Source organism: Odontesthes bonariensis, chromosome 13, assembly GCF_027942865.1.
Source record: "Odontesthes bonariensis isolate fOdoBon6 chromosome 13, fOdoBon6.hap1, whole genome shotgun sequence".
Taxonomy (NCBI): Eukaryota; Metazoa; Chordata; class Actinopteri; order Atheriniformes; family Atherinopsidae; genus Odontesthes; species Odontesthes bonariensis.
Window position 1 is genome coordinate 976244 of NC_134518.1, and position 26232 is coordinate 1002475.

At 49.4% G+C, this 26232-nt stretch overlaps 1 protein-coding gene across 3 annotated transcripts; it reads right to left on the minus strand.

Moving 5' to 3' along the window:
- Nucleotides 1–369: 369 nt before the first annotated feature.
- nocta (nocturnin a) lies at nt 370–20282 on the minus strand. 3 transcript variants are annotated; one of them, XM_075480791.1, is made up of 3 exons: nt 19949–20282; nt 1647–1949; nt 370–1470 (listed from the first exon to the last, which is right to left on the minus strand). In XM_075480791.1, the coding sequence occupies exons 1-3, from the start codon at nt 20103–20105 to the stop codon at nt 608–610; spliced, it is 1323 nt and encodes a 440-aa protein (XP_075336906.1). In that variant the 5' UTR covers nt 20106–20282; the 3' UTR covers nt 370–607. The 3 variants fall into 3 exon arrangements, with proteins under 3 accessions (XP_075336906.1, XP_075336909.1, XP_075336908.1); XM_075480794.1 differs by lacking the exon at nt 19949–20282 and adding an exon at nt 13099–13299; XM_075480793.1 differs by lacking the exon at nt 19949–20282 and adding an exon at nt 10446–10694.
- Nucleotides 20283–26232: the final 5950 nt, after the last annotated feature.

Sequence of the window (26232 nt, forward strand, 5' to 3'; positions counted from 1 at the left end):
ATGTTGCTGAATGTTGCTGAATGTTGCTGAATGCTGCTGAATGTTGCTGAATGTTGCTGAATGCTGCTGAATGCTGCTGAATGCTGCTGAATGCTGCTGAATGTTGCTGAATGTTGCTGAATGTTGCTGAATGCTGCTGAATGTTGCTGAATGTTGCTGAATGTTGCTGAATGCTGCTGAATGTTGCTGAATGTTGCTGAATGCTGCTGAATGTTGCTGAATGTTGCTGAATGCTGCTGAATGCTGCTGAATGCTGCTGAATGTTGCTGAATGTTGCTGAATGTTGCTGAATGTTGCTGAATGTTGCTGAATGTTGCTGAATGTTGCTGAATGTTGCTGAATGCTGCTGAATGTTGCTGAATGTTGCTGAATGCTGCTGAATGTTGCTGAATGTTGCTGAATGTTGCTGAATGCTGCTGAATGCTGCTGAATGTTGCTGAATGCTGCTGAATGCTGCTGAATGCTGCTGAAGAGCTTTAATGACAGCTGCCCTCTCCTCTTCACTCTGATTGTTCCTGGAGGACTGTGGGCTCCACACAGCTGATCTGGGACTGGGACTGGGACTGGGACTGGGACTGGGACTGGGACTGGGACTGGGACTGGCTGCCTACATCAGCCTGCGGGGCTCCTCTCTGAAGCTGAAGTCACACAGCAGTGACAGATGGTCAGAGGGGTAGTGGTAAGAGGGGAGACGCTGTGGGCCGATCTGCTCCTCGGTGGGAATGTCTAGCAGCCTGTCCACACTCAGAGCCCCCTGGCTGTACCAGATGTAGTCCAGCGTGCTGCAGCTCTCTCCGCAGGGCCGGACCTTCCAGCTGGTGTAGGCCGGTTCCGTTTGTCCATCAGAGCTCAGCAGCTTGTATGCAGAGTTGAGACCCAAGGGGGAGGAGCTGAAGCGTCTGTAGACGTCTTCTGAGGGCACTGCGTTAAAGTCCCCGCACACGATGGAAGGGATGGGGCCGGAGGACGCCCCCCAGGGGCCGCTGCGCTGGGACGTGATGCTGCGCAGGCTCTGCAGCAGGTCGGCGCCCTGCGCGCTCCGCAGCCTCTCCCAGCCACTGCGAGCTTTCAGGTGTGTGACCGCCACGCACAGCTGGCGCCCGGTTAGCTGGCACTGCAGCGTCTGAACAATGGCCACCTGGTTGGTGGGCAGCAGCATGGCAGACAGCCGCAGATGAGCCGAGGCCTGGAGGGTGAAGCGGGAGCAGCGGAAAAACAGAGCACAGCCGTCAGGGCCGTTATTCTGCTCCACATCCAGGCAGGGAGACCAGGGTTTGGCCAGGAAGCTGCCATGGTAACCTAAGCTGGCCATGATTGGCTGGAATGTGTCATAGTAGTGGTCGACTTCCTGCAGACACAGTATGTCGGGTTGGTAGGTGAGGATCTCCTCCAGGATCAGGTACTTCCTTTCATGCCAGTTCAGAGCTTCCGGTGGACAGCGGATGAAGCCGTCCTTCCCCTCACCGAGGGCTGCAAACACACACACACACACACACACACACACACACACACACACGCTTAAAGCCACATTTCTCAAACAGCAGCACATGTACTGTAAATTGATGTAAAGTGCTTTATAAATAAAATAAAATATATTATTATTATTATTATTATTATTATTACTGGGCTTTGTTCTCACTCTCTACCTTGAGCGAGTATGTTCCACTGCAGGACCCTAACCAAGGGGCCGTTGTCATGGCTGCAGGGAGCTGTGCTGACGGGACGCACCAGGTCTCTGTGTGGCCGGGCCGGACGCCTCTGTAGGGCCTGCTCGCACTCTCTGAGCAGCTGGTGTGGGTCCACCTCAGCCAGATCCCCCTCCAAGTCGTGGTCTGGACTTTCCTCCAAGTATGGGACAGGTTGGGTCATGGGGGTACTGTTCAATGCCCGGGCCAACGTACCGAACAACCTGCCGCCGCCGCTGCTGCTGCCGCCACCCATTGGACAAGCTGATGGAAACAGAGGGGGAAACGTGGTCATTAAAAGAGCATCGGCCACCATGAAGTACCGCACCAGCAGAGCTGACGCTCTGAGTGTTCCATGTTCCAGCTTTGAAAGGGTTCGCTGACCGTGAGGAGATGGTCCGCTGCACACAAAGCTGGGTGATCTCACTGCACGGCCACCTTATGTTCTAAAGCCTTGTAGCACGCTCCAGTGTGGAATTAATACGCCTAAAAACTTTGGAAGATACAAGCATTCCTGTAGGGGGTGTTTTTCTGCGTAAGGACCAGATGTGGAAAGTCTACACAAAGGAGAGGGACAGAAATCCCCTAATTTACAACAACCTTCGGCCTATGAAAGCTTTTGGGGAGACTTTTGGGGAGACATTTGCCATAAAGTTGAGGGATGCATTAACAACTTCAACTGAATAAACAAAGAACCCTTTTTGGAGAAATGGGAGACTAACCCATTCCCTATCTTATCTGGACCAATAAATTGAAGTTGACATTTTACCCTCATTCCCCCCAGATAAGAGAACCAGATGCCCAAGTAAATCTGGAAATGACTTTACTTAGATCCACTTTCAGCCGAATCTTAAAACTGTATTAAATGTGTTTGATAACTTTGTACAAGTTTTGTCAGGTTCTCAGCAAAGTCACGAGATGCATTTAGAGACAATTTGCACGATTTTGACTGAAAGTGTGACAAAGAAATGATCTTGTTGAAAAGTGACCAACCCGCCTATGGAACCACATTGCCCCCTAGTGGTCTGTAGTGTTGAATAGTTAAATCCACACGGAGTCAGTAAACTGGACAACTTATATGCAATAATACAACTTTTAACGATGTCCCTTCTGTATCTTTTTATTAAAGATACAGAAGGTTCGCTATTCATATGTCATTGGATTGTTTTATCCAAAATTCCCTATAGTTAAAACAGACACCCAGGCAGATGTCACCACAGTTTCAGGCATATCATTGGCTGAAAGAGTAGCGTAAGCCTACATCATGCCCCGCCTCCGCGAGTCAAACCACGGAACCCGCGATCCAAAATCAGTTTTTGAGAGTTTTCCAGTTCCAGTTTAAAATGAGTTGAGTTCCAGTTCAGTTCAGTTCAGTCTGAGTGCAGTTGTTGTCTTAGCTCATGGGATTCTCCCCTTTGAAACAGGGAGAGAGCAGAAAGACAATAGAATGATGCGGAGAGGATGAGAGATGCAGAAGAAGACAGGAAGGACGAGGAAGAAGAAAAGGACTCAGATAAAGATTAGAATGAAGAATGAAGTAGTCTAAAGATACACGCTTTCTTCGTTTTTGTTCGTCCATCATCATCCATGTCCTTTTTACGTTGCACGTTTTTTTAACCTCCGCTGCTGCAAGCCATCACAGTTTTCCTACCAAGAAAACCAGCGCCAAGCAACTTTTTGTTAACATTCTGTGAACTCCAGTTCCCCTCATCAGAGTGGTCAGCAACCGACCACCTCTGACACTCGGATGATTTTATCATTCTGTGCGGTGAAGTCATCGACACCAGCCAGTCCCCGTTTCCCGGTGGAAAGAAGGGACCGTCCAAGTAACTGCAAAGTCCGCTGAAGTCAGCCACAACCAAGGAAGGCCCTGAGAGTGGAACCGAGAGAAATCCCCTCGGACCCCGCGTGGCTACCACCTGCTGTGTTCCGAGCTGACTGAACAGGACCAGTAAAGTAAGGTTTTTCATCTTACAGACGGTTACAAAGGGGTGTCTCGAGACTTTCACTATTAAGAATGATGAATGAATCCAAGATGTCAGTCTTTAGCTTCAAATAGTAAGCCAACCTAAACTATTTGAGTAAATCCAGTACCTCTCCATTCCACATATTTTATTTTCAATTCACTAAGTGTTTTATATAATCACCCATATTCAACGCATCTCCTGTTTGTCTTAATGTTCATGTCTTTGGTCATATCGTTTTAATAAATAGTTCATATATCTATATATATGTATAATCACAGCTTGTGTCGTATGCTTTCTTTACGTAATGTCTGTCCAACCAAACGAGAATTCACGAAAGTAGCGAGAAATGAGACTGATTATTAATTGAAATATTAATTTTATATGCCAGAATCCCAAGATTCTGTATTTTTTCCTTATTCAAGGTGGTGCCCCTACATTCGAGGTTTAAGGTTTATTGAGACACTAAGAACTTCTGATAAATCCTTATATTTGATCAAATTACGCTACAGCCTCGTGTCGTGTGCAGAATTCTCCTCCTTCAGCATTTAACTAATTCTTTTTGTATAAGTTCAGAGACTTGATTGTCATGTACAACCAAGTGCTGTCAGGTTACGGACTCAAACTAGCTATAGCTAAAATATTACACAGAACTAGAACATTTCTGAAGAAATTTTGATGGGTGCCAATCCACTGCCCGCCCTATCAACAAACCCTTTAGTTCAGTTAAAGTTGAGAGTCTCCTGTCACATATAAACTTTGAATCAGTTCTCTGTGATGTCGTATGGCTGAGTTATGACAACTCCAAAATAGGGCAGTTTTGGGCATTTTTGGCTCGTTAAGTGCTTTTCAATCAAATTTCCCATTGAATTTTGGGTCTCTGTGAGGCAGGTAGGAGCTGAGCTTCTGAGGAAGATACGGGTCAGCTACAGGTAGGAGCTGAGCTTCTGAGGGGGATACGGGTCAGCTACAGGTAGGAGCTGAGCTTCTGAGGAGGATACGGGTCAGCTACAGGTAGGAGCTGAGCTTCTGAGGGGGATACGGGTCAGCTACAGGTAGGAGCTGAGCTTCTGAGGGGGATACGGGTCAGCTACAGGTAGGAGCTGAGCTTCTGAGGGGGATACGGGTCAGCTACAGGTAGGAGCTGAGCTTCTGAGGGGGATACGGGTCAGCTACAGGTAGGAGCTGAGCTTCTGAGGAGGATACGGGTCAGCTACAGGTACAGGTAGGAGCTGAGCTTCTGAGGAGGATACGGGTCAGCTACAGGTAGGAGCTGAGCTTCTGAGGGGGATACGGGTCAGCTACAGGTACAGGTAGGAGCTGAGCTTCTGAGGGGGATACGGGTCAGCTACAGCTACAGGTAGGAGCTGAGCTTCTGAGGAGGATACGGGTCAGCTACAGGTACAGGTAGGAGCTGAGCTTCTGAGGGGGATACGGGTCAGCTACAGGTAGGAGCTGAGCTTCTGAGGGGGATACGGGTCAGCTACAGGTAGGAGCTGAGCTTCTGAGGGGGATACGGGTCAGCTACAGGTAGGAGCTGAGCTTCTGAGGAGGATACGGGTCAGCCACAGGTAGGAGCTGAGCTTCTGAGGGGGATACGGGTCAGCTACAGGTAGGAGCTGAGCTTCTGAGGAGGATACGGGTCAGCTACAGGTAGGAGCTGAGCTTCTGAGGAGGATACGGGTCAGCTACAGCTACAGGTAGGAGCTGAGCTTCTGAGGGGGATACGGGTCAGCCACAGGTAGGAGCTGAGCTTCTGAGGAGGATACGGGTCAGCTACAGCTACAGGTAGGAGCTGAGCTTCTGAGGGGGATACGGGTCAGCTACAGGTAGGAGCTGAGCTTCTGAGGGGGATACGGGTCAGCTACAGGTACAGGTAGGAGCTGAGCTTCTGAGGAGGATACGGGTCAGCTACAGGTACAGGTAGGAGCTGAGCTTCTGAGGAGGATACGGGTCAGCTACAGGTAGGAGCTGAGCTTCTGAGGGGGATACGGGTCAGCTACAGGTACAGGTAGGAGCTGAGCTTCTGAGGGGGATACGGGTCAGCTACAGCTACAGGTAGGAGCTGAGCTTCTGAGGAGGATACGGGTCAGCTACAGGTACAGGTAGGAGCTGAGCTTCTGAGGGGGATACGGGTCAGCTACAGGTAGGAGCTGAGCTTCTGAGGGGGATACGGGTCAGCTACAGGTAGGAGCTGAGCTTCTGAGGGGGATACGGGTCAGCTACAGGTAGGAGCTGAGCTTCTGAGGAGGATACGGGTCAGCCACAGGTAGGAGCTGAGCTTCTGAGGGGGATACGGGTCAGCCACAGGTAGGAGCTGAGCTTCTGAGGCGGATACGGGTCAGCCACAGGTAGGAGCTGAGCTTCTGAGGGGGATACGGGTCAGCTACAGGTAGGAGCTGAGCTTCTGAGGGGGATACGGGTCAGCTACAGCTACAGGTAGGAGCTGAGCTTCTGAGGAGGATACGGGTCAGCTACAGGTACAGGTAGGAGCTGAGCTTCTGAGGGGGATACGGGTCAGCTACAGGTAGGAGCTGAGCTTCTGAGGGGGATACGGGTCAGCTACAGGTAGGAGCTGAGCTTCTGAGGGGGATACGGGTCAGCTACAGGTAGGAGCTGAGCTTCTGAGGGGGATACGGGTCAGCTACAGGTAGGAGCTGAGCTTCTGAGGAGGATACGGGTCAGCCACAGGTAGGAGCTGAGCTTCTGAGGGGGATACGGGTCAGCTACAGGTAGGAGCTGAGCTTCTGAGGAGGATACGGGTCAGCTACAGGTAGGAGCTGAGCTTCTGAGGAGGATACGGGTCAGCTACAGCTACAGGTAGGAGCTGAGCTTCTGAGGGGGATACGGGTCAGCCACAGGTAGGAGCTGAGCTTCTGAGGAGGATACGGGTCAGCTACAGCTACAGGTAGGAGCTGAGCTTCTGAGGGGGATACGGGTCAGCTACAGGTAGGAGCTGAGCTTCTGAGGGGGATACGGGTCAGCTACAGGTAGGAGCTGAGCTTCTGAGGGGGATACGGGTCAGCTACAGGTAGGAGCTGAGCTTCTGAGGGGGATACGGGTCAGCTACAGCTACAGGTAGGAGCTGAGCTTCTGAGGGGGATACGGGTCAGCTACAGGTAGGAGCTGAGCTTCTGAGGGGGATACGGGTCAGCCACAGGTAGGAGCTGAGCTTCTGAGGGGGATACGGGTCAGCTACAGCTACAGGTAGGAGCTGAGCTTCTGAGGGGGATACGGGTCAGCCACAGGTAGGAGCTGAGCTTCTGAGGGGGATACGGGTCAGCTACAGGTAGGAGCTGAGCTTCTGAGGAGGATACGGGTCAGCTACAGGTAGGAGCTGAGCTTCTGAGGAGGATACGGGTCAGCTACAGGTAGGAGCTGAGCTTCTGAGGAGGATACGGGTCAGCTACAGGTACAGGTAGGAGCTGAGCTTCTGAGGGGGATACGGGTCAGCTACAGGTAGGAGCTGAGCTTCTGAGGAGGATACGGGTCAGCTACAGGTAGGAGCTGAGCTTCTGAGGAGGATACGGGTCAGCTACAGGTAGGAGCTGAGCTTCTGAGGAGGATACGGGTCAGCTACAGGTAGGAGCTGAGCTTCTGAGGGGGATACGGGTCAGCCACAGGTAGGAGCTGAGCTTCTGAGGAGGATACGGGTCAGCTACAGGTAGGAGCTGAGCTTCTGAGGAGGATACGGGTCAGCTACAGCTACAGGTAGGAGCTGAGCTTCTGAGGGGGATACGGGTCAGCTACAGGTAGGAGCTGAGCTTCTGAGGGGGATTCGGGTCAGCTACAGGTAGGAGCTGAGCTTCTGAGGGGGATACGGGTCAGCTACAGGTAGGAGCTGAGCTTCTGAGGAGGATACGGGTCAGCTACAGGTAGGAGCTGAGCTTCTGAGGAGGATACGGGTCAGCTACAGCTACAGGTAGGAGCTGAGCTTCTGAGGAGGATACGGGTCAGCTACAGCTACAGGTAGGAGCTGAGCTTCTGAGGGGGATACGGGTCAGCTACAGGTAGGAGCTGAGCTTCTGAGGGGGATACGGGTCAGCTACAGGTAGGAGCTGAGCTTCTGAGGGGGATACGGGTCAGCTACAGCTACAGGTAGGAGCTGAGCTTCTGAGGGGGATACGGGTCAGCTACAGGTAGGAGCTGAGCTTCTGAGGGGGATACGGGTCAGCCACAGGTAGGAGCTGAGCTTCTGAGGGGGATACGGGTCAGCTACAGCTACAGGTAGGAGCTGAGCTTCTGAGGGGGATACGGGTCAGCCACAGGTAGGAGCTGAGCTTCTGAGGGGGATACGGGTCAGCTACAGGTAGGAGCTGAGCTTCTGAGGAGGATACGGGTCAGCTACAGGTAGGAGCTGAGCTTCTGAGGAGGATACGGGTCAGCTACAGGTACAGGTAGGAGCTGAGCTTCTGAGGGGGATACGGGTCAGCTACAGGTAGGAGCTGAGCTTCTGAGGAGGATACGGGTCAGCTACAGGTAGGAGCTGAGCTTCTGAGGAGGATACGGGTCAGCTACAGGTAGGAGCTGAGCTTCTGAGGGGGATACGGGTCAGCCACAGGTAGGAGCTGAGCTTCTGAGGAGGATACGGGTCAGCTACAGGTAGGAGCTGAGCTTCTGAGGAGGATACGGGTCAGCTACAGCTACAGGTAGGAGCTGAGCTTCTGAGGGGGATACGGGTCAGCTACAGGTAGGAGCTGAGCTTCTGAGGGGGATTCGGGTCAGCTACAGGTAGGAGCTGAGCTTCTGAGGGGGATACGGGTCAGCTACAGGTAGGAGCTGAGCTTCTGAGGAGGATACGGGTCAGCTACAGGTAGGAGCTGAGCTTCTGAGGAGGATACGGGTCAGCTACAGGTACAGGTAGGAGCTGAGCTTCTGAGGAGGATACGGGTCAGCCACAGGTAGGAGCTGAGCTTCTGAGGAGGATACGGGTCAGCTACAGGTACAGGTAGGAGCTGAGCTTCTGAGGAGGATACGGGTCAGCTACAGGTAGGAGCTGAGCTTCTGAGGGGGATACGGGTCAGCCACAGGTAGGAGCTGAGCTTCTGAGGAGGATACGGGTCAGCTACAGCTACAGGTAGGAGCTGAGCTTCTGAGGGGGATACGGGTCAGCTACAGGTAGGAGCTGAGCTTCTGAGGGGGATACGGGTCAGCCACAGGTAGGAGCTGAGCTTCTGAGGAGGATACGGGTCAGCTACAGGTAGGAGCTGAGCTTCTGAGGAGGATACGGGTCAGCTACAGGTACAGGTAGGTGCTGAGCTTCTGAGGGGGATACAGGTCAGCTACAGGTAGGAGCTGAGCTTCTGAGGGGGATACGGGTCAGCTACAGGTACAGGTAGGAGCTGAGCTTCTGAGGAGGATACGGGTCAGCCACAGGTAGGAGCTGAGCTTCTGAGGAGGATACGGGTCAGCCACAGGTAGGAGCTGAGCTTCTGAGGAGGATACGGGTCAGCTACAGGTAGGAGCTGAGCTTCTGAGGAGGATACGGGTCAGCTACAGGTAGGAGCTGAGCTTCTGAGGAGGATACGGGTCAGCTACAGGTACAGGTAGGAGCTGAGCTTCTGAGGGGGATACGGGTCAGCTACAGCTACAGGTAGGAGCTGAGCTTCTGAGGGGGATACGGGTCAGCCACAGGTAGGAGCTGAGCTTCTGAGGGGGATACGGGTCAGCTACAGGTAGGAGCTGAGCTTCTGCGGAGGATACGGGTCAGCTACAGGTAGGAGCTGAGCTTCTGAGGAGGATACGGGTCAGCTACAGGTAGGAGCTGAGCTTCTGAGGAGGATACGGGTCAGCTACAGGTAGGAGCTGAGCTTCTGAGGAGGATACGGGTCAGCTACAGGTACAGGTAGGAGCTGAGCTTCTGAGGAGGATACGGGTCAGCTACAGGTAGGAGCTGAGCTTCTGAGGGGGATACGGGTCAGCTACAGGTAGGAGCTGAGCTTCTGAGGGGGATACGGGTCAGCTACAGGTAGGAGCTGAGCTTCTGAGGAGGATACGGGTCAGCTACAGGTAGGAGCTGAGCTTCTGAGGGGGATACGGGTCAGCTACAGGTAGGAGCTGAGCTTCTGAGGAGGATACGGGTCAGCTACAGGTAGGAGCTGAGCTTCTGAGGGGGATACGGGTCAGCTACAGGTAGGAGCTGAGCTTCTGAGGAGGATACGGGTCAGCTACAGGTAGGAGCTGAGCTTCTGAGGGGGATACGGGTCAGCTACAGGTAGGAGCTGAGCTTCTGAGGAGGATACGGGTCAGCTACAGGTACAGGTAGGAGCTGAGCTTCTGAGGAGGATACGGGTCAGCTACAGGTACAGGTAGGAGCTGAGCTTCTGAGGAGGATACGGGTCAGCTACAGGTAGGAGCTGAGCTTCTGAGGAGGATACGGGTCAGCATACATTCTGACTGGAGACATCACAAACTGGCCTGGGATGTGCAGGCAGGTTATGACACTGCTGACTTCATTTTCAATGCGCCACAATCAAACGTTTCATTTTCATAACCTACTCATTTTCTTTTTAATTCCACCAACAGAGAGGAACTCCCTCTGTCCTGTTATCCGGTTATCTGGCTACTACGTGGTAGGAAGCTCAGATTCTGTACAACTCATCCGGTGAGGATTGAAACATCCCTCACAGATCCAGTGTTCTGATGAGTGAATCACAGGAACACTGGAATCAGGCTGGAGCTTTCCACCTGCAGGCGTTTCTGGAGCTGTGAGCACGTAAAACAGAGCTGGGACACCAGAACACAACAGAAATGATATCTCCTTGGTCATCAGAAAGACAAATGAAGTGAGTCTTACCCATGGCCTCCATGTTTGCTGTTCAAACTGTAGATGTGTCCGTCACCTCTGTCCCCCACTTCCCTGTCCCTCTATCTAATAGCTGTGACTCATTCTTTATCCGTCTCATCCTGTCTGAATCATCAGCTCCCAGCCCCCCCTGCTGGCTGGCTGGCACACTGACCTCTGGGACACCCACTCTCCAACAGGAGAACCAAATGGGACATTCATCATCACAGTTACTATGGTGATGAGAGAGCTGACAGAGAGGAACAGGTGGCACGGTTACAAAGAAGAAGGACCGCAGTGAAAGTAGCTGTGCACGTGTGCACGTGTGTGGATAGGGAAGGTGCTGAACTCATGGCAGTGGTGGAGTTTGGATTAGCATGGACATGTAGTGCAACAGGAGGGGCTGCAGGGTGCGCACACACACGCACACACACGCAGCCTTAGTTTTCTACCATTAGGTCTATGCTCAGGGTGACAGTGAGGGGCATTCCTGACATGCAGATAAATGATGACTCGTACTTATGGTACAGATCTTCTGCTTCACAGGTGAATTAGTTGGGATTTACTAGTTCCCACAGTGCTGAGGTACCACAATGTCAAAGACTGTAACTTTAAACTATGAATTTCTTTCCTACTACACAGTGTTAATTTCGTCAACCAGGACGATGACGAAAATATTTCGGTAACGCCCCTTTTTCCCGTGACGATGACGAGACGATGACGCACAAAATTGCTTCCAGAAAATAAAAATATGACGAGAAAATATGACGTTAACGAGACTAAGACAAGACGAAATTTACAAACCATGGACGAATGGACATTAAAAAATGTAATTGTTTATAATTAATTTGTAATTTGTAATTGTTAATATAAGTGTTTCTTGAACTTCATAGAAGATTATGTCCCACAGTGCCTCGCGCGGCTCAATCAGTAGTCGTTCAGTGAGTCGAGTTCAGTTGAGTTTAGGCCCTTCCCATGTCAAGTAACGTAGCCGGTAGCTAGCCATAACTTAACTGTAGCTAGTTCAACTTTGCAGTCCAGTCATGGCGTCGGGCTCGGATACCGGTATACGGTTTGTTGGAGCTGGGCGAAAACAACGCCTGGATGTATGGAGCCATTTTGTTTACAACGCGAAGGACAACAAAACAACCTGCATGATAATGATTGATCATGCCGCCGATGCCGGTGGTGGTGTGATATATGTAAAAAAGAGAATCAGTGTGCGGAGAAGTTGTATTCTGTAGTGTTGACTAAAATGACTAAAATTTGACTAAGACTAAAATTGATTTTCGACATTGTGACTAAAGCCCGATTCGCATGGGATAAATATTACCTATGGATCACTGGTAATTCGCAACTACCCCCGCACCTCTGTATTTTTTGTGGTGCATTCGGACGGGACAAGCAAAAGTCTGTAATTTACTCAAATCACAGACATCATGAGCGGATATTCCGTAATTGTCGTAACTTCCTGTTAATCAAACCCTCGGCAATACCGTCCATTGTTTACTCCAGGACAACACAAGAGATGTGCGATTGCATTCACAAACACACATGTGTGCGTTCAGACGGGACTTAAATTACCACAGGACGTCTGTGTTTCGCCGAAACACAGTAGGTAATTTGCAGCGGAATTATTACCCCACAAATCACGGACATGGCGCATTCGCACAGGACTAAGAACTCAGACATTCTCCGCAATTATTCCGAATTACGGGGGGTCCATAGGTAATACTTATCCCGTGCGAATTGGGCTTAAGACTAAATTAAAAAAAGCTGACGAAATTAACACTGCTACTACATTACAACCTGCATAAGCTCCAGTGTTTCCAACTTTAAAAGGTGTCCAACTCTCTGAAGACGACTGAAAGCACGACTGATGTCTTCAAACTGAAGCATCAGTGAGGGTTTGAGTGAGTCATGCTGCTGTGAGGCTGTGCTCCCACTCACACACGGCGCATGCTGCTGTGAGGCTGTGCTCCCACTCACACACGGCGCATGCTGCTGTGAGGCTGTGCTCCCACTCACACACGGCGCATGCTGCTGTGAGGCTGTGCTGCTGTGAGGCTGTGCTCCCACTCACACACGGCGCATGCTGCTGTGAGGCTGTGCTCCCACTCACACACGGCGCATGCTGCTGTGAGGCTGTGCTCCCACTCACACACGGCGCATGCTGCTGGCGCATGCTGCTGTGAGGCTGTGCTCCCATTCACACACGGCGCATGCTGCTGCTCCAACTCACACACGGCGCATGCTGCTGGCGCATGCTGCTGTGAGGCTGTACCTCTTATTGGGGAGGCAAAGCATATGCTGTCATTACACTGAAGAACTGCTCCAACAAGCCACAGCAATCAGGGAACTTAGAAGGTCACCCCATCCTGCTCCACCCTGACAGCTCCAGTTAGCTGTGTGTTGGAAGTAAATGTCAGGCCCGCAGCTCCTCTGCAGGACGGTGACGGTTAGCTGGAGGGCCCAGGAACACACCGAGGCTGTAACGTGTTACAGAGCAGGAGGCACTACTGCTAATGTGCTCATCTGTCCACTCATTAAGTCCACCAGACATCAGGATGAGCCACTCTCATCAAGCCACACTGATGTCCCTGATCCATTCTACTCACACTGCAGACACCCTGTTCACACACTGACATCACCAATAGATACTTACATGGAACACAAATCGATGGAGGAATCCCACATGCACACACGGCTTTCAGTCCATCCAAAAGCTATCCAGCCAGCACTCCTCCTCCTTCTTCCTGTCATCCCCTCAGTCATGTGTCTCTGAGTCAGACTGAGGAGAAGCAGTGTACTGGCTGTGGTAATGGGGGCACATGAGTGAGACACAATGCCCATTCAACAATGATTTGCCTCCAACACGCTGTGCAGGAGGAACCCACAGCGATGGGGAGTCATCAGACACAGACTGGGATTGCTCTTCCTGTCATTGTGTAAAAAAATATTTATCTATCTTTCAATCATCTATGCATTTTCCTCCTCTGCTGTTCAGCAGCAGCAGCCATAACTGTATAGAAAGGAGATCTTCCTAATGTTACCCTCAATGCGCCTGGACAGGCGCCAATCAGTTCCATGTGGTCTCCAGTTAGCTGAGTTAGCGCTGAATAAGGGCTCGTCCTGCACAGAAACACAGCTGCACATGGAGCTGTGGATTTCCACCGACCAGTAACGCATCAAACAGCTGAAATCTCCAGTAACACTGAGCAGAGTCTGGGTTGTTCACCATTAAGGGTTGTGTCCATGCAGCATACACTAAAAAACATGTCCATTAAAGGAAAAACACTTTTTACCATTTGAGAATTTTATGGAAAGCAAAAGGAAACCTGCCACGTAGAGTTCTGGAGACTGTAAGCCATGCTTTCATTAACACCAGATTGGATGACTGGAATTCTCTTTACTTTGGCCTGGACCCCTCAGTCTAGGACCCCTCAGTCTAGGACCCCTCAGTCTTGGACCCCTCAGTCTTGGACCGCCTGCAGTTGGTACAAAGCGCAGCTGCCTGTCTCCTCACCGGCAGACGCAGGCGTGACCACACATCCTCCGCCCGGGCTTCACTGCACTGGCTCCCAGTTGCTTTTAGAACAGATTTGAACATCTTATTGTTTGTTTTTAAAGCTCTTAATGGCCTAGCCCCCCAGTATTTTACTGAGCTCCTTGATATCCACACCCCCGCCAGAACACTGAGGTCCTCTAATCAGCTGCTACTGGTCGCCCCTAAAAAAAACCTAAAAACCAAAGGTGACCGAGCCTTTGTGGCGGTGGCCCCTGGGCCCCTGGGCCCCTGGGCTCTGGAATAACCTGCCCTGGCACATCCGATCTGCTGGAACATTCAAGGTTTTTAAATCCTCCCTAAAAACACACCCTTTCTCCCTGGCTTTTAAATCAAGCTTAAGTGGATACTTGGCAAAACATTTTCATTTAAACTTTCATTTATTCTATTCTATTTTTGCATTGCTTTGCATTGTGTTTATGTATTTTAGCATTTATCTGAACTTCTTTCTCTTGTCAGCCATGCTGCTTTAACCGGTACAGCACTTTGGTTTTAAATGTGCTCTATAAATAAAGTTTGAGTTGAGTTGACAGTTAAAGACAAAATGATCTGAATGTGTGTTGGTTCAATATGTTTAAGGGTTGTGTCCATGCTGCATACAATCACTAAAAACAATATTAACTTAAAACATGTCCATGAAAGGATCACTTTGGCTTCAGCCACTGTACTGTGGCTCTACAGTTGATTCTACCTTTGATCTCTGCAGCACTACCTGCTACAAAACAGTGTGTGTACAGCATTTAATGAGGGGAGAAAGCCCCCAGCTCTCCAGATAAACCCCTTTGGAAGACGTGTTTCAACAAAGCATCAGCCTACCAGCACCATCCTGTAGGGCCTACCAGCACCAGCCTACAGGTCCTACCAGCACCAGCCTGTAGGGCCTACCAGCACCATCCTGTAGGGCCTACCAGCACCAGCCTACAGGGCCTACCAGCACCAGCCTACAGGGCCTACCAGCACCAGCCTACAGGGCCTACCAGCACCAGCCTACAGGTCCTACCAGCACCATCCTGTAGGGCCTACCAGCACCAGCCTACAGGTCCTACCAGCACCATCCTGTAGGGCCTACCAGCACCAGCCTACAGGGCCTACCAGCACCATCCTGTAGGGCCTACCAGCACCAGCCTACAGGGCCTACCAGCACCATCCTGTAGGGCCTACCAGCACCAGCCTACAGGGCCTACCAGCACCATCATGTAGGGCCTACCAGCACCAGCCTGTAGGGCCTACCAGCACCAGCCTACAGGGCCTACCAGCACCATCCTGTAGGGCCTACCAGCACCATCCTGTAGGTCCTACCAGCACCATCCTGTAGGGCCTACCAGCACCATCCTGTAGGTCCTACCAGCACCATCCTGTAGGGCCTACCAGCACCAGCCTACAGGTCCTACCAGCACCAGCCTACAGGGCCTACCAGCACCATCCTGTAGGTCCTACCAGCACCATCCTGTAGGGCCTACCAGCACCAGCCTACAGGGCCTACCAGCACCATCCTGTAGGGCCTACCAGCACCAGCCTACAGGGCCTACCAGCACCATCCTGTAGGTCCTACCAGCACCAGCCTAGAGGGCCTACTAGCACCATCCTGTAGGTCCTACCAGCACCAGCCTACAGGTCCTACCAGCACCATCCTGTAGGGCCTACCAGCACCAGCCTACAGGTCCTACCAGCACCAGCCTGTAGGGCCTACCAGCACCAGCCTACAGGGCCTACCAGCACCATCCTGTAGGGCCTACCAGCACCAGCCTACAGGGCCTACCAGCACCATCATGTAGGGCCTACCAGCACCAGCCTGTAGGGCCTACCAGCACCAGCCTACAGGGCCTACCAGCACCATCCTGTAGGTCCTACCAGCACCATCCTGTAGGTCCTACCAGCACCATCCTGTAGGGCCTACCAGCACCATCCTGTAGGGCCTACCAGCACCAGCCTACAGGGCCTACCAGCACCATCCTGTAGGTCCTACCAGCACCAGCCTAGAGGGCCTACTAGCACCATCCTGTAGGTCCTACCAGCACCAGCCTACAGGTCCTACCAGCACCATCCTGTAGGGCCTACCAGCACCAGCCTACAGGTCCTACCAGCACCAGCCTGTAGGGCCTACCAGCACCAGCCTACAGGGCCTACCAGCACCATCCTGTAGGGCCTACCAGCACCAGCCTACAGGGCCTACCAGCACCATCATGTAGGGCCTACCAGCACCAGCCTGTAGGGCCTACCAGCACCAGCCTGTAGGGCCTACCAGCACCAGCCTACAGGTCCTACCAGCACCATCCTGTAGGGCCTACCAGCACCATCCTGTAGGTCCTACCAGCACCATCCTGTAGGGCCTACCAGCACCATCCTGTAGGTCCTACCAGCACCATCCTGTAGGGCCTACCAGCACCAGCCTACAGGGCCTACCAGCACCATCCTGTAGGTCCTACCAGCACCAGCCTAGAGGGCCTACTAGCACCATCCTGTAGGTCCTACCAGCACCAGCCTACAGGGCCTACCAGCACCATCCTGTAGGGCCTACCAGCACCAGCCTACAGGTCCTACCAGCACCAGCCTGTAGGGCCTACCAGCACCATCCTGTAGGGCCTACCAGCACCAGCCTGTAGGGCCTACCAGCACCATCCTGTAGGGCATACCAGCACCAGCCTACAGGTCCTACCAGCACCAGCCTACAGGTCCTACCAGCACCATCCTGTAGGGCCTACCAGCACCAGCCTACAGGTCCTACCAGCACCATCCTGTAGGGCCTACCAGCACCAGCCTACAGGTCCTACCAGCACCATCCTGTAGGGCCTACCAGCACCAGCCTGTAGGGCCTACCAGCACCATCCTGTAGGGCCTACCAGCACCAGCCTACAGGTCCTACCAGCACCAGCCTGTAGGTCCTATCAGCACCATCCTGTAGGGCCTACCAGCACCAGCCTGTAGGGCCTACCAGCACCATCCTGTAGGGCCTACCAGCACCAGCCTACAGGGCCTACCAGCACCAGCCTACAGGTCCTACCAGCACCATCCTGTAGGGCCTACCAGCACCAGCCTACAGGTCCTACCAGCACCAGCCTGTAGGGCCTACCAGCACCATCCTACAGGTCCTACCAGCACCAGCCTACAGGTCCTACCAGCACCAGCCTGTAGGGCCTACCAGCACCAGCCTACAGGGCCTACCAGCACCATCCTGTAGGGCCTACCAGCACCAGCCTACAGGGCCTACCAGCACCATCATGTAGGGCCTACCAGCACCAGCCTGTAGGGCCTACCAGCACCAGCCTACAGGTCCTACCAGCACCATCCTGTAGGGCCTACCAGCACCATCCTGTAGGTCCTACCAGCACCATCCTGTAGGGCCTACCAGCACCATCCTGTAGGTCCTACCAGCACCATCCTGTAGGGCCTACCAGCACCAGCCTACAGGGCCTACCAGCACCATCCTGTAGGTCCTACCAGCACCAGCCTAGAGGGCCTACTAGCACCATCCTGTAGGTCCTACCAGCACCAGCCTACAGGTCCTACCAGCACCATCCTGTAGGGCCTACCAGCACCAGCCTACAGGTCCTACCAGCACCAGCCTGTAGGGCCTACCAGCACCATCCTGTAGGGCCTACCAGCACCAGCCTACAGGTCCTACCAGCACCATCCTGTAGGGCCTACCAGCACCAGCCTACAGGTCCTACCAGCACCATCCTGTAGGGCCTACCAGCACCAGCCTGTAGGGCCTACCAGCACCATCCTGTAGGGCCTACCAGCACCAGCCTACAGGTCCTACCAGCACCAGCCTGTAGGGCCTACCAGCACCATCCTGTAGGGCCTACCAGCACCAGCCTGTAGGGCCTACCAGCACCAGCCTACAGGTCCTACCAGCACCAGCCTGTAGGTCCTATCAGCACCATCCTGTAGGGCCTACCAGCACCAGCCTGTAGGGCCTACCAGCACCATCCTGTAGGGCCTACCAGCACCAGCCTACAGGGCCTACCAGCACCAGCCTACAGGTCCTACCAGCACCATCCTGTAGGGCCTACCAGCACCAGCCTACAGGTCCTACCAGCACCAGCCTGTAGGGCCTACCAGCACCAGCCTGTAGGGCCTACCAGCACCATCCTACAGGTCCTACCAGCACCAGCCTACAGGTCCTACCAGCACCAGCCTGTAGGGCCTACCAGCACCATCCTGTAGGGCCTACCAGCACCATCCTGTAGGGCCTACCAGTTTGTTCCAGACATGTGGAGCATAGAATCTGAATACAGCTTCTCCATGTCTGGTTCTGACTCTGGGAACTGATAAAAGACCAGATCCAGATGACCTGAGGGGTCTGGAAGGTTCATACAGGGTCAGGAGGTCACTGGTGTATTCTGGTCCTGGACCATTCAGAGCTCTATAGACCAGCATCAGAACTTTAAAGTCTATCCTCCTTTACTGGATTGTTGGCAGACAAAGCAAACTGAAGATGGATGCTTCTATTCTGTGTGAGCTCTCCATCACTGCCAGTATAGTGTGAGCAGAGCGGTCCCAGGGCTCCCAGTTAGTCCCCCATACAGAGCTCCTAACAATCAGTCAGCACAGTCACCGTGAAGTTAAGCTCCAGTAACAGATTTGTGACATCATTCATTCCAGTGGTTACTCCTTCTTTTGGATTTAAGGTTGTCGTCTTTTTAAGCAATTATCTAATAAGACGGTTCACCACGCAGTTGTCAGTACTGAAGGTTATATAACCGGTCGACCAATCACTGAAGGTTATATAACCTGTCGACCAATCCTATTACAGAACAAGTTCTGCCTCGAGTACAGAAACCATTATAGAGCTAATTCAAGACACCACTTTGCTCAGAGGACAAGAGAGTGTATGTGTGTATGTGTGTGTGTGTGTGTGTGTGTGTGCAAGGGAGGGACCCGTTTCCTCATCACAAGCCCTAAATGAAGCTAAACAAGTTCAATCTGTTTAGAGTTCTGAGCAGCTGATGAACTTTTCAGAACTCTCCTTTTAAAAGCGCTCATGAAGCTGTATCCATCTTATGGAGCATCATGGCACAGAACAAACTAACAATGAATGCAGTAGATAACTGGAGCTGGGCTCTGACTCGGTTCTGGATCCAGTTCTTATCTGACAGGACTCCCAGCTTTGGGAGGCATGCTTTAGCGGTCATGCTAAAACTCGAGTGCTCTCTGTTTTGGTTAACTCTTCATGGTGGAAGTCTGGGCTTGAAAATGTTATGTGAGCCAAGACCTTAGGTCACAAGCTGTGTTTCTGTCTAATCAGTCCATTAAAAGCTCAGTTTGGGCTCCAGGACTTCAGCTCCTTGGCCTCCACAGCCTGATTTGAAGCTTAATCAGCCCTTTGTAGGTCTGTAGAACCACCAGCAGGACTGAGCACCCAGCATTACTGCATTGGGTCCTGGTTTGCAGTAGGAGGAAGGAAACAGTTTGGTGGAACTTAAAGACAACATAAAGAGCATCCTGACTCAAAGTTTTAGAGGGGGCATAAATTGAACTGGTGGTAAAAACAGGGCCCACCCATGGCAGGGGCTGCAGCTCAGATGTAGAGATGCTCATGTCATGTCAGTCTTCTGTTCCTATGTGAAATGATCTAAGAGCAGCTCTATTGCTAATGTTTATCCATAATTAGAGTTCCTGAACTACGGTGACATCATGAGTTCCTTGAAGAACGGTTACCTAGTTACCGTTCCTGTGGGATGTGCCTTTAACAGCTGGATGGGCCCCTGATCAGGCTGTCAGAGAGGAGAGGGGCCACTGTACTGTGGCCCCCTGACCTGGGACTGTCACACACGTTTCAACCACTATGTCAGTTTAAGAAATAGTTATGTAGAATGGGTTGTGAATGTCTTTACTGTGGCTCGTGACAGTTTGATGAGACTAGCACCGACTCAGACACCATCTTTGCTCTCATAAGTAGTATGACAGCCCGCTACTCGGTGGAAACACACACTGACATGCACAGTACCTGGTGCCGGCACTGGGCCGACTGCTCCACTGGGATTCAGCCGGGGAGAGGCCCCCCCTCGGCCCGCATGGGCTGCCGCTGCTGCCGGTGTTCTGGTCGCTGATCCCCCGCGCGACATCTGGCTCAATAACGCCGAACAGCGACGAGCTGAATTCATCTTTTACTGTTCCGAGTCCAACAGAGAAAGCCCTGAAACTTACTGCAAGCGTGTCCTCTTCAGCCAGTCTAATGAAATCTACCCATTTATTAAACAGAAAGCTAAAGAGTGTTCCACTAAAGTCTGAAGAAGAAGAAAACCTTCACTTTGAACTTCTGTCGGCGAGGGAAAGCCGGTAAAAGTTACGTCAGTGAGTTATGGAACACCAGCCACTGAGGGGTCACTTAATAATGGATCAGTCCTTCTTTTTGTTGCAAATAAATGCAGCAAAGTTTAAAAAATATAGAATCAGAAGAGACTGTACTGGGTTGAGGATGTGTCCTACTGTCATGTTTCCTTTACGAAGCCATTGAAGCTCAAGTTCATTTCCAAACTGCCACAAACATCTCTCCCCCTCCGTGCACCGATGGTTCAGGCCACACTGACATATACAGTGAGGAGGTGGAAACTTGCTACAAGGGGGCGGTGACTTTCCATTATCACACCAATCAGCATTAAGTACATTTCCAGGACAATAATGACGCATTTTGACGCAAGCAACACGCCCATCACCGAGTCTGACTGTACTTCAATTACCTCAAAACACACAGCTGGGATCAGATTAGGCAACAACAACCTGAGGAACAATGGATCCAAGCTGTCTACATGTTTGAAAAGAATGTTCATCATTTCATCATCATTGGGCGGCTGTGGCTCAGTGGTTAGAGTCGGTCGTCCAATAACCGGAAGGTTGGTGGTTCGATTCCCACTCTCGCCACTCGGAAAAAAGATTGGTGGAACTGATAGCTGGAGGGGTGTCAGTCCACCTCCTTGTCACGGCTGAGGTGCCCTTGAGCAAGGCACCGTACCCCCATGCTCCCCGGGTGCCTTCTGGCTGCTTCATGGCTGCCCACCGCTCCAGGTTGGCATCTGTCTCCAATTGTGTGACCCTGTGCATGTGTGTCAAACAGGTGCCAACCTGGATGGGTTAAAAGCAGAGGACAAATTTCGTGTGTGCATGACAATAAATCTGATATAAAAAAAAAAAAAAAAGATACCATGAGAGCAAGTAAACACACATTCTATGTCAACTCTGACAATGTTTAAATCCAGACTGAAAACAGTTCTGTTTAGATGTGCATATGACACCTGAAAGTATTTTATCTGCACTCTTCACTTTTAAATAAATGAATTAATGATTATTTTTAATGTTTTTTTAAAAAAAAAAATTATTATTATTTTTTTTAATTTAAATTTAAATTTTTTAATTTATTTATTTTTAATGATTTTATTGCCTTCCTGTGATTTTATGTAGCTGTGAAGCACTTTGAATTGCCTTTGCTTATGAAGGTGTGTTGAAGTTGCAGTGTTTGAAAAGCAAAACCTCCTTAACCCTATGATAAATATTCTACTGTGATGTAAGATTTACCCTAAGTAGACATTTACATTACTTATAAGGAAAGGCTCAACTGTCTTATTTTCCACAGACTGCTGAATGACTTTGTCATGTCTTTGTTCTCTTATCCAGTCAGTGGGAACTTTCTTACACACAGCACAAACACATGTTCCACCATGTACCCGGTGAAGGTCAGTCATGATGTAACCCGGACTGTTGTTGATCCACTAAGTGAACACATTTTACTTCAGCCCCTCAGAAATCTTCTTTTGTTCTTGCCATGATACACTGCTATGTATAGGGAGGATCAGATTTAGATCCCTCCTCGCTGGTTAGAAACACCTGACTTTAGATTCACAGAATTATGCCACAAATATGTAACAGCTGATCATTAGACCAATTTTCCTAAATAAGTGAATCATTTTATCTCCTTTGAGTAGTTATGGGTATCGGCTAGTGCAAACCTGTGGCATGTTTTACGCCATATGAATATTCAGCAATGAGTGGGTCACAACTTTAAAGCACCAACATATCTGCAGAAATGAGCAGACTTAGACTGAATTTGGTTAAAAGAGTATTTTATCCTCTTATAATCAAATCAAACTTTATTTATAAAGCACTTTTTATACAAAAAAAGCAGTGCAAAGTGCTTTACATAATAAAATCAATACATACATAAACTCACACAAACACAACATCACACTGACAACCACACCGCACACATAACCTCCCCCCCCCAACATGAGCAACAGCAACATCAATAAACATTAACAGGCAGTCTCTCAGTGAACAAACACGAGGCTGTCTTTAGAGGCCACACACTGGTAGTATTTTACAGTCCAGTAACTAGTTAGTAAGTGAATTTATTCATTCAAGAATTTGGAACTTTGCAGTTTTCACACTTTCTGTTTGTGCAGTTGTGAACTTTCAGAGTTGGTCAGATTTCCTGGACTGACAGGCCTTTAGAACACATTATTATTTGCATGCTTCAGCAGTTCTTGCTGTCACAGATAACAGAATTGGTTATTTGCAGTGTGCCCACATTTGTACAACACCGCACAATAACATGTCTCCTCAGTCATTTTTCCCCTGTCTCCGTGCTACCATCTAGTGGTCATTTAGTATCACTGCATGGTTTGCGTGGGTTTAGGGTTTTTAATAGTGAAAAGGAGTCAAGCCTCAGTTCCTTTGGGATTCTTTAACAACACCATTGTTTTGTGTCTAGAGCTTATGCACATTGTGTAGAAAATATGTCACAGGGGCAAGTTTCATCATTTTGGGGCAAACCAACTTTTGGACATTGCAATAATTTATTGCTTCTTCCTTGGAAACTGTCATGAGGTTAAAGGATAAGACCGGTTTTTTGACATTGGGCCCTTGATTTCACATTATAACATGATGTTCTACTCACCCCTGCTTGTTGTTGGTCATTTGGAGCTGTTCCGAAGATATTCGCGAGGCGTCTGGCTGCTCTCTTGAGATATTCGGCCATGAAACGGTTTCCTATGGGCAAGCTCATACAGGCACAAACTATGCTGTTTATAATTTATTAATTACTCTACACTAGCACTGATAACGTGGAGGTGCGTCGCTTACTTAAAAAAATCCGGGTTACTGTAATTTAGATTTTTTTGTCGTAAAGTGGGTGTTACTGACGTCCTCGTCGTGCTACTGCCACAGACAGCCCACAGACCTGCTGCCTATTTATTCATTCGGCTAAAATTCAAAATTAGTAACCCGGATTTTTTTAAGTAAGCGACGCACCTCCACGTTATCAGTGCTAGTGTAGAGTAATTAATAAATTATAAACAGCATAGTTTGTGCCTGTATAAGCTTGCCCATAGGAAACCGTTTCATGGCCGAATATCTCAAGAGAGCAGCCAGACGCCTCGCGAATATCTTCGGAACAGCTCCAAATGACCAACAACAAGCAGGGGTGAGTAGAACATCATGTTATAATGTGAAATCAAGGGCCCAATGTCAAAAAACCGGTCTTATCCTTTAAGGAAAGATGGACTGATCCAGGCTGGAAAAGCTAATCAGGTGAGCCAGCTCTGTGGTTGACCTGAAGCTGAAGTGGCAGAAAAGAGAACACACACTAAGCGCTGGTCATTTTGAATAATTCACTCTAAAATCTGATTTGTTGATCTTACTTAAAAAAATCTAGGAAACCGATTGCCTTGAAAAAGGTAAGTAAACATCACTATAAGTCTCAAGTTATGTTTACTTTGTATGTTCTAGTTGAGTTTACTTTCAACTTTGCTGTATTTACTTAATTGTTGTGTTAACTCTATAGAATCTAGGAAACCGATTGCCTTAAATCAGCGGTTCCCAAACTTAGTCACACACCCCCAATCCATCACAACTTCAAAAAAAAAAAAAAAATGCAGCAAGCTTTTTTATAGCCATATGAATGGCGGCATGTTTAATCATGCTCAAATGACCAGAACACACATAATAACATAATCACCATGACAACAACGCGCTCTGGCATTTGAGTGAATGTGACACACTGTGACACAGCTCCGGCTGTGGGCAGTCTGAGGCCCAGACCCAGATCATTTTCAGAATATTTCCTTATTTTTTCCCAGTCTGGTGCAGGGCTCTCAGGTTTGGAATGCAGACAAGAGTGAGCTCTACCCCCTTTGTTCAGCGTGAGAAATACAATGTGTGGCGGGAGTGCGTGCCTGTCACGCTCCATGCGTGAGAGCCTGTTGTGGTGTTCACCGTCTTCACCTCTTTTGCCTTGTTGCCATCTCCTTCCCTCCTTCGCGGTTTCCTCCGGCTCATCATTTTCTGACTCCCGGATCGGTTGCATTTCTCTCCTCTGTTGCCTCTGATTCCTCACTCTCTCTTGGTTCCTCTCCTCCTTCATCACTCACTTTGACTTTAGATGTCTCACCTGACAGTTTCCCTGATTTCAGCCCATTAGAGTAGAAGAAGATAACTTCTTCTACGCTTCATTTTACGATGAAGTGCATTTTGAATAGCCTGCATTTATTCATCAATTAAAATGACAGTTTTTGATTTGAACTTTTACCAAGGAATTGTTTATTTACACGTCTTTATTGTGTGGGGGAAAAACACTTGAATCATGTAATTATCAGACCGCCATTACATTTTTCATCTCGCGCACCCCCTAGCGGCAGCTCGCAGAATCCCTGCCTTCAATAAATAAAGTTCAATTCAATTCAGTTTATTTATATAGCACCAAATTACAACAAATGTCATCTCAAGGCACTTAGATAGTATAGTGCAATTCAAGCCAATCGGAGTTCAATTCATTGTAATAATAATTAATTTCAAAATAATCCAATTAATTCATATAGATCCAACACTGTAAAATCTAATTAGTTGACCTTACTTAAAAAAAGTATGCAAACTCGTTGCCTCAAAAAAATGAAGCCAAGTAATCTTAAGATTGGTGAGTAGTTAGAAAAGCTTGTTTATTTTAAGTGTGCATTACTAAATCAAGTAGTACAACTAAAAAAGAAAAATTAAGTTCATGTAACTTAATAGCCATGCTTAGTGTTTAGTTAATTTTTTCATTTTATGTGCACTACTTATTACCACTTAGAATGACTAAATACCTACAACTTACTACTCACTCATTTTTCAAGCTCACTTAAATGAAACAAACTAGTTTCCTTGAATGGGTCCTTGTCCTTCGTCTCTCTCTCTCTCTCTCTCTCTCTCTCTCTCTCTCTCTCTCCTATTTCTTATCTATATTAGCTGTTATTACCTAATAAAGGCAAAAACACCACAAAAATATACTTTAAAAGAACACTCAATGGGTGATTCAGCTGCATTACAACATTTATTAAAAAAATAATTGCATCATTGACAGATCTAGGCTGAACAATAAACATTTGATATTGTTATTACTTCTGATTCTATTCTCCAATATAAAATTTGTTTTATTACTTTCTTCTACATTCAAGTACAAAACAGCAGCCAAACAACAAACTTGTGGTTTGATTGGACTGCGTACCATGACATGGATGTGAAAATAAAACCACATTTTTGTGAGCTAATTCTATGCATCGAACAGTCTCACAGTATTAAACAGGTAAACACCTGATAACTACAGCACCTCAGTGCATGCAAAATTATTGCATTTCTGATCAAAACTGAAAGTACAACAAATTGCTTTCGTGTCCCAAAGCGAGCATCAGTCCAAGGTTTAAACAAGGTTAAAAACATCACTCCTTGGGTTTTGTATTTATACATTAGAAACTATTAAAAGTTTTCCCAAATCACAAATATAAACAGGTCAACCTGGGGGGTATTCCTAGAAAGTAGCTAAAGTAAGCCAGGCTATAGCCGGTAAGCGTCGCTTGAACTAGCGCCATCTCCCAATTAAGCCTCAAGTCGTTCCCCGAAGCCATTCCAGCTGCATCTCGGTGAGGCTAATCCAAGCGAGGCTTACATAGCCTAGCTTAGTGCGAGTGCACGAGGAACGTAAGAAGCCCTGACGAGTGGATGGTGGAAAAACCGAGATCTGTGTAAAAATGAGAGCAAGACAAGAACTGTTATTTTTTCGGCAGCTGAACTAATAATGCTGATGGAGCTGTATGAGGATTTTAAAAGTGTCATCACCAGAAATGGTAATACAGCTGCGGTCAATAAAGCAAAGAAACATGGCCAGGCTAACTGCTGCAGACAGACTAAATACGGAAGTTATGAAAGTTTCATACCATTGACATTCATTTTACTGCCCTCATGTATTTATGCTCTCCTCTTTGTGTTATA

Coding starts and splice junctions, on each gene's coding strand:
- nocta (XM_075480791.1), bottom strand. CDS start 20,105: ATGAATTCAGCTCGTCGCTGTTCGGCGTTATTGAGCCAGATGTCGCGC. Junction 1,950..19,948: donor CGGCCCAGTGCCGGCACCAG/GTACTGTGCATG, acceptor TGTTTCCATCAG/CTTGTCCAATGGGTGGCGGC. Junction 1,471..1,646: donor GTGGAACATACTCGCTCAAG/GTAGAGAGTGAG, acceptor GTGTGTTTGCAG/CCCTCGGTGAGGGGAAGGAC.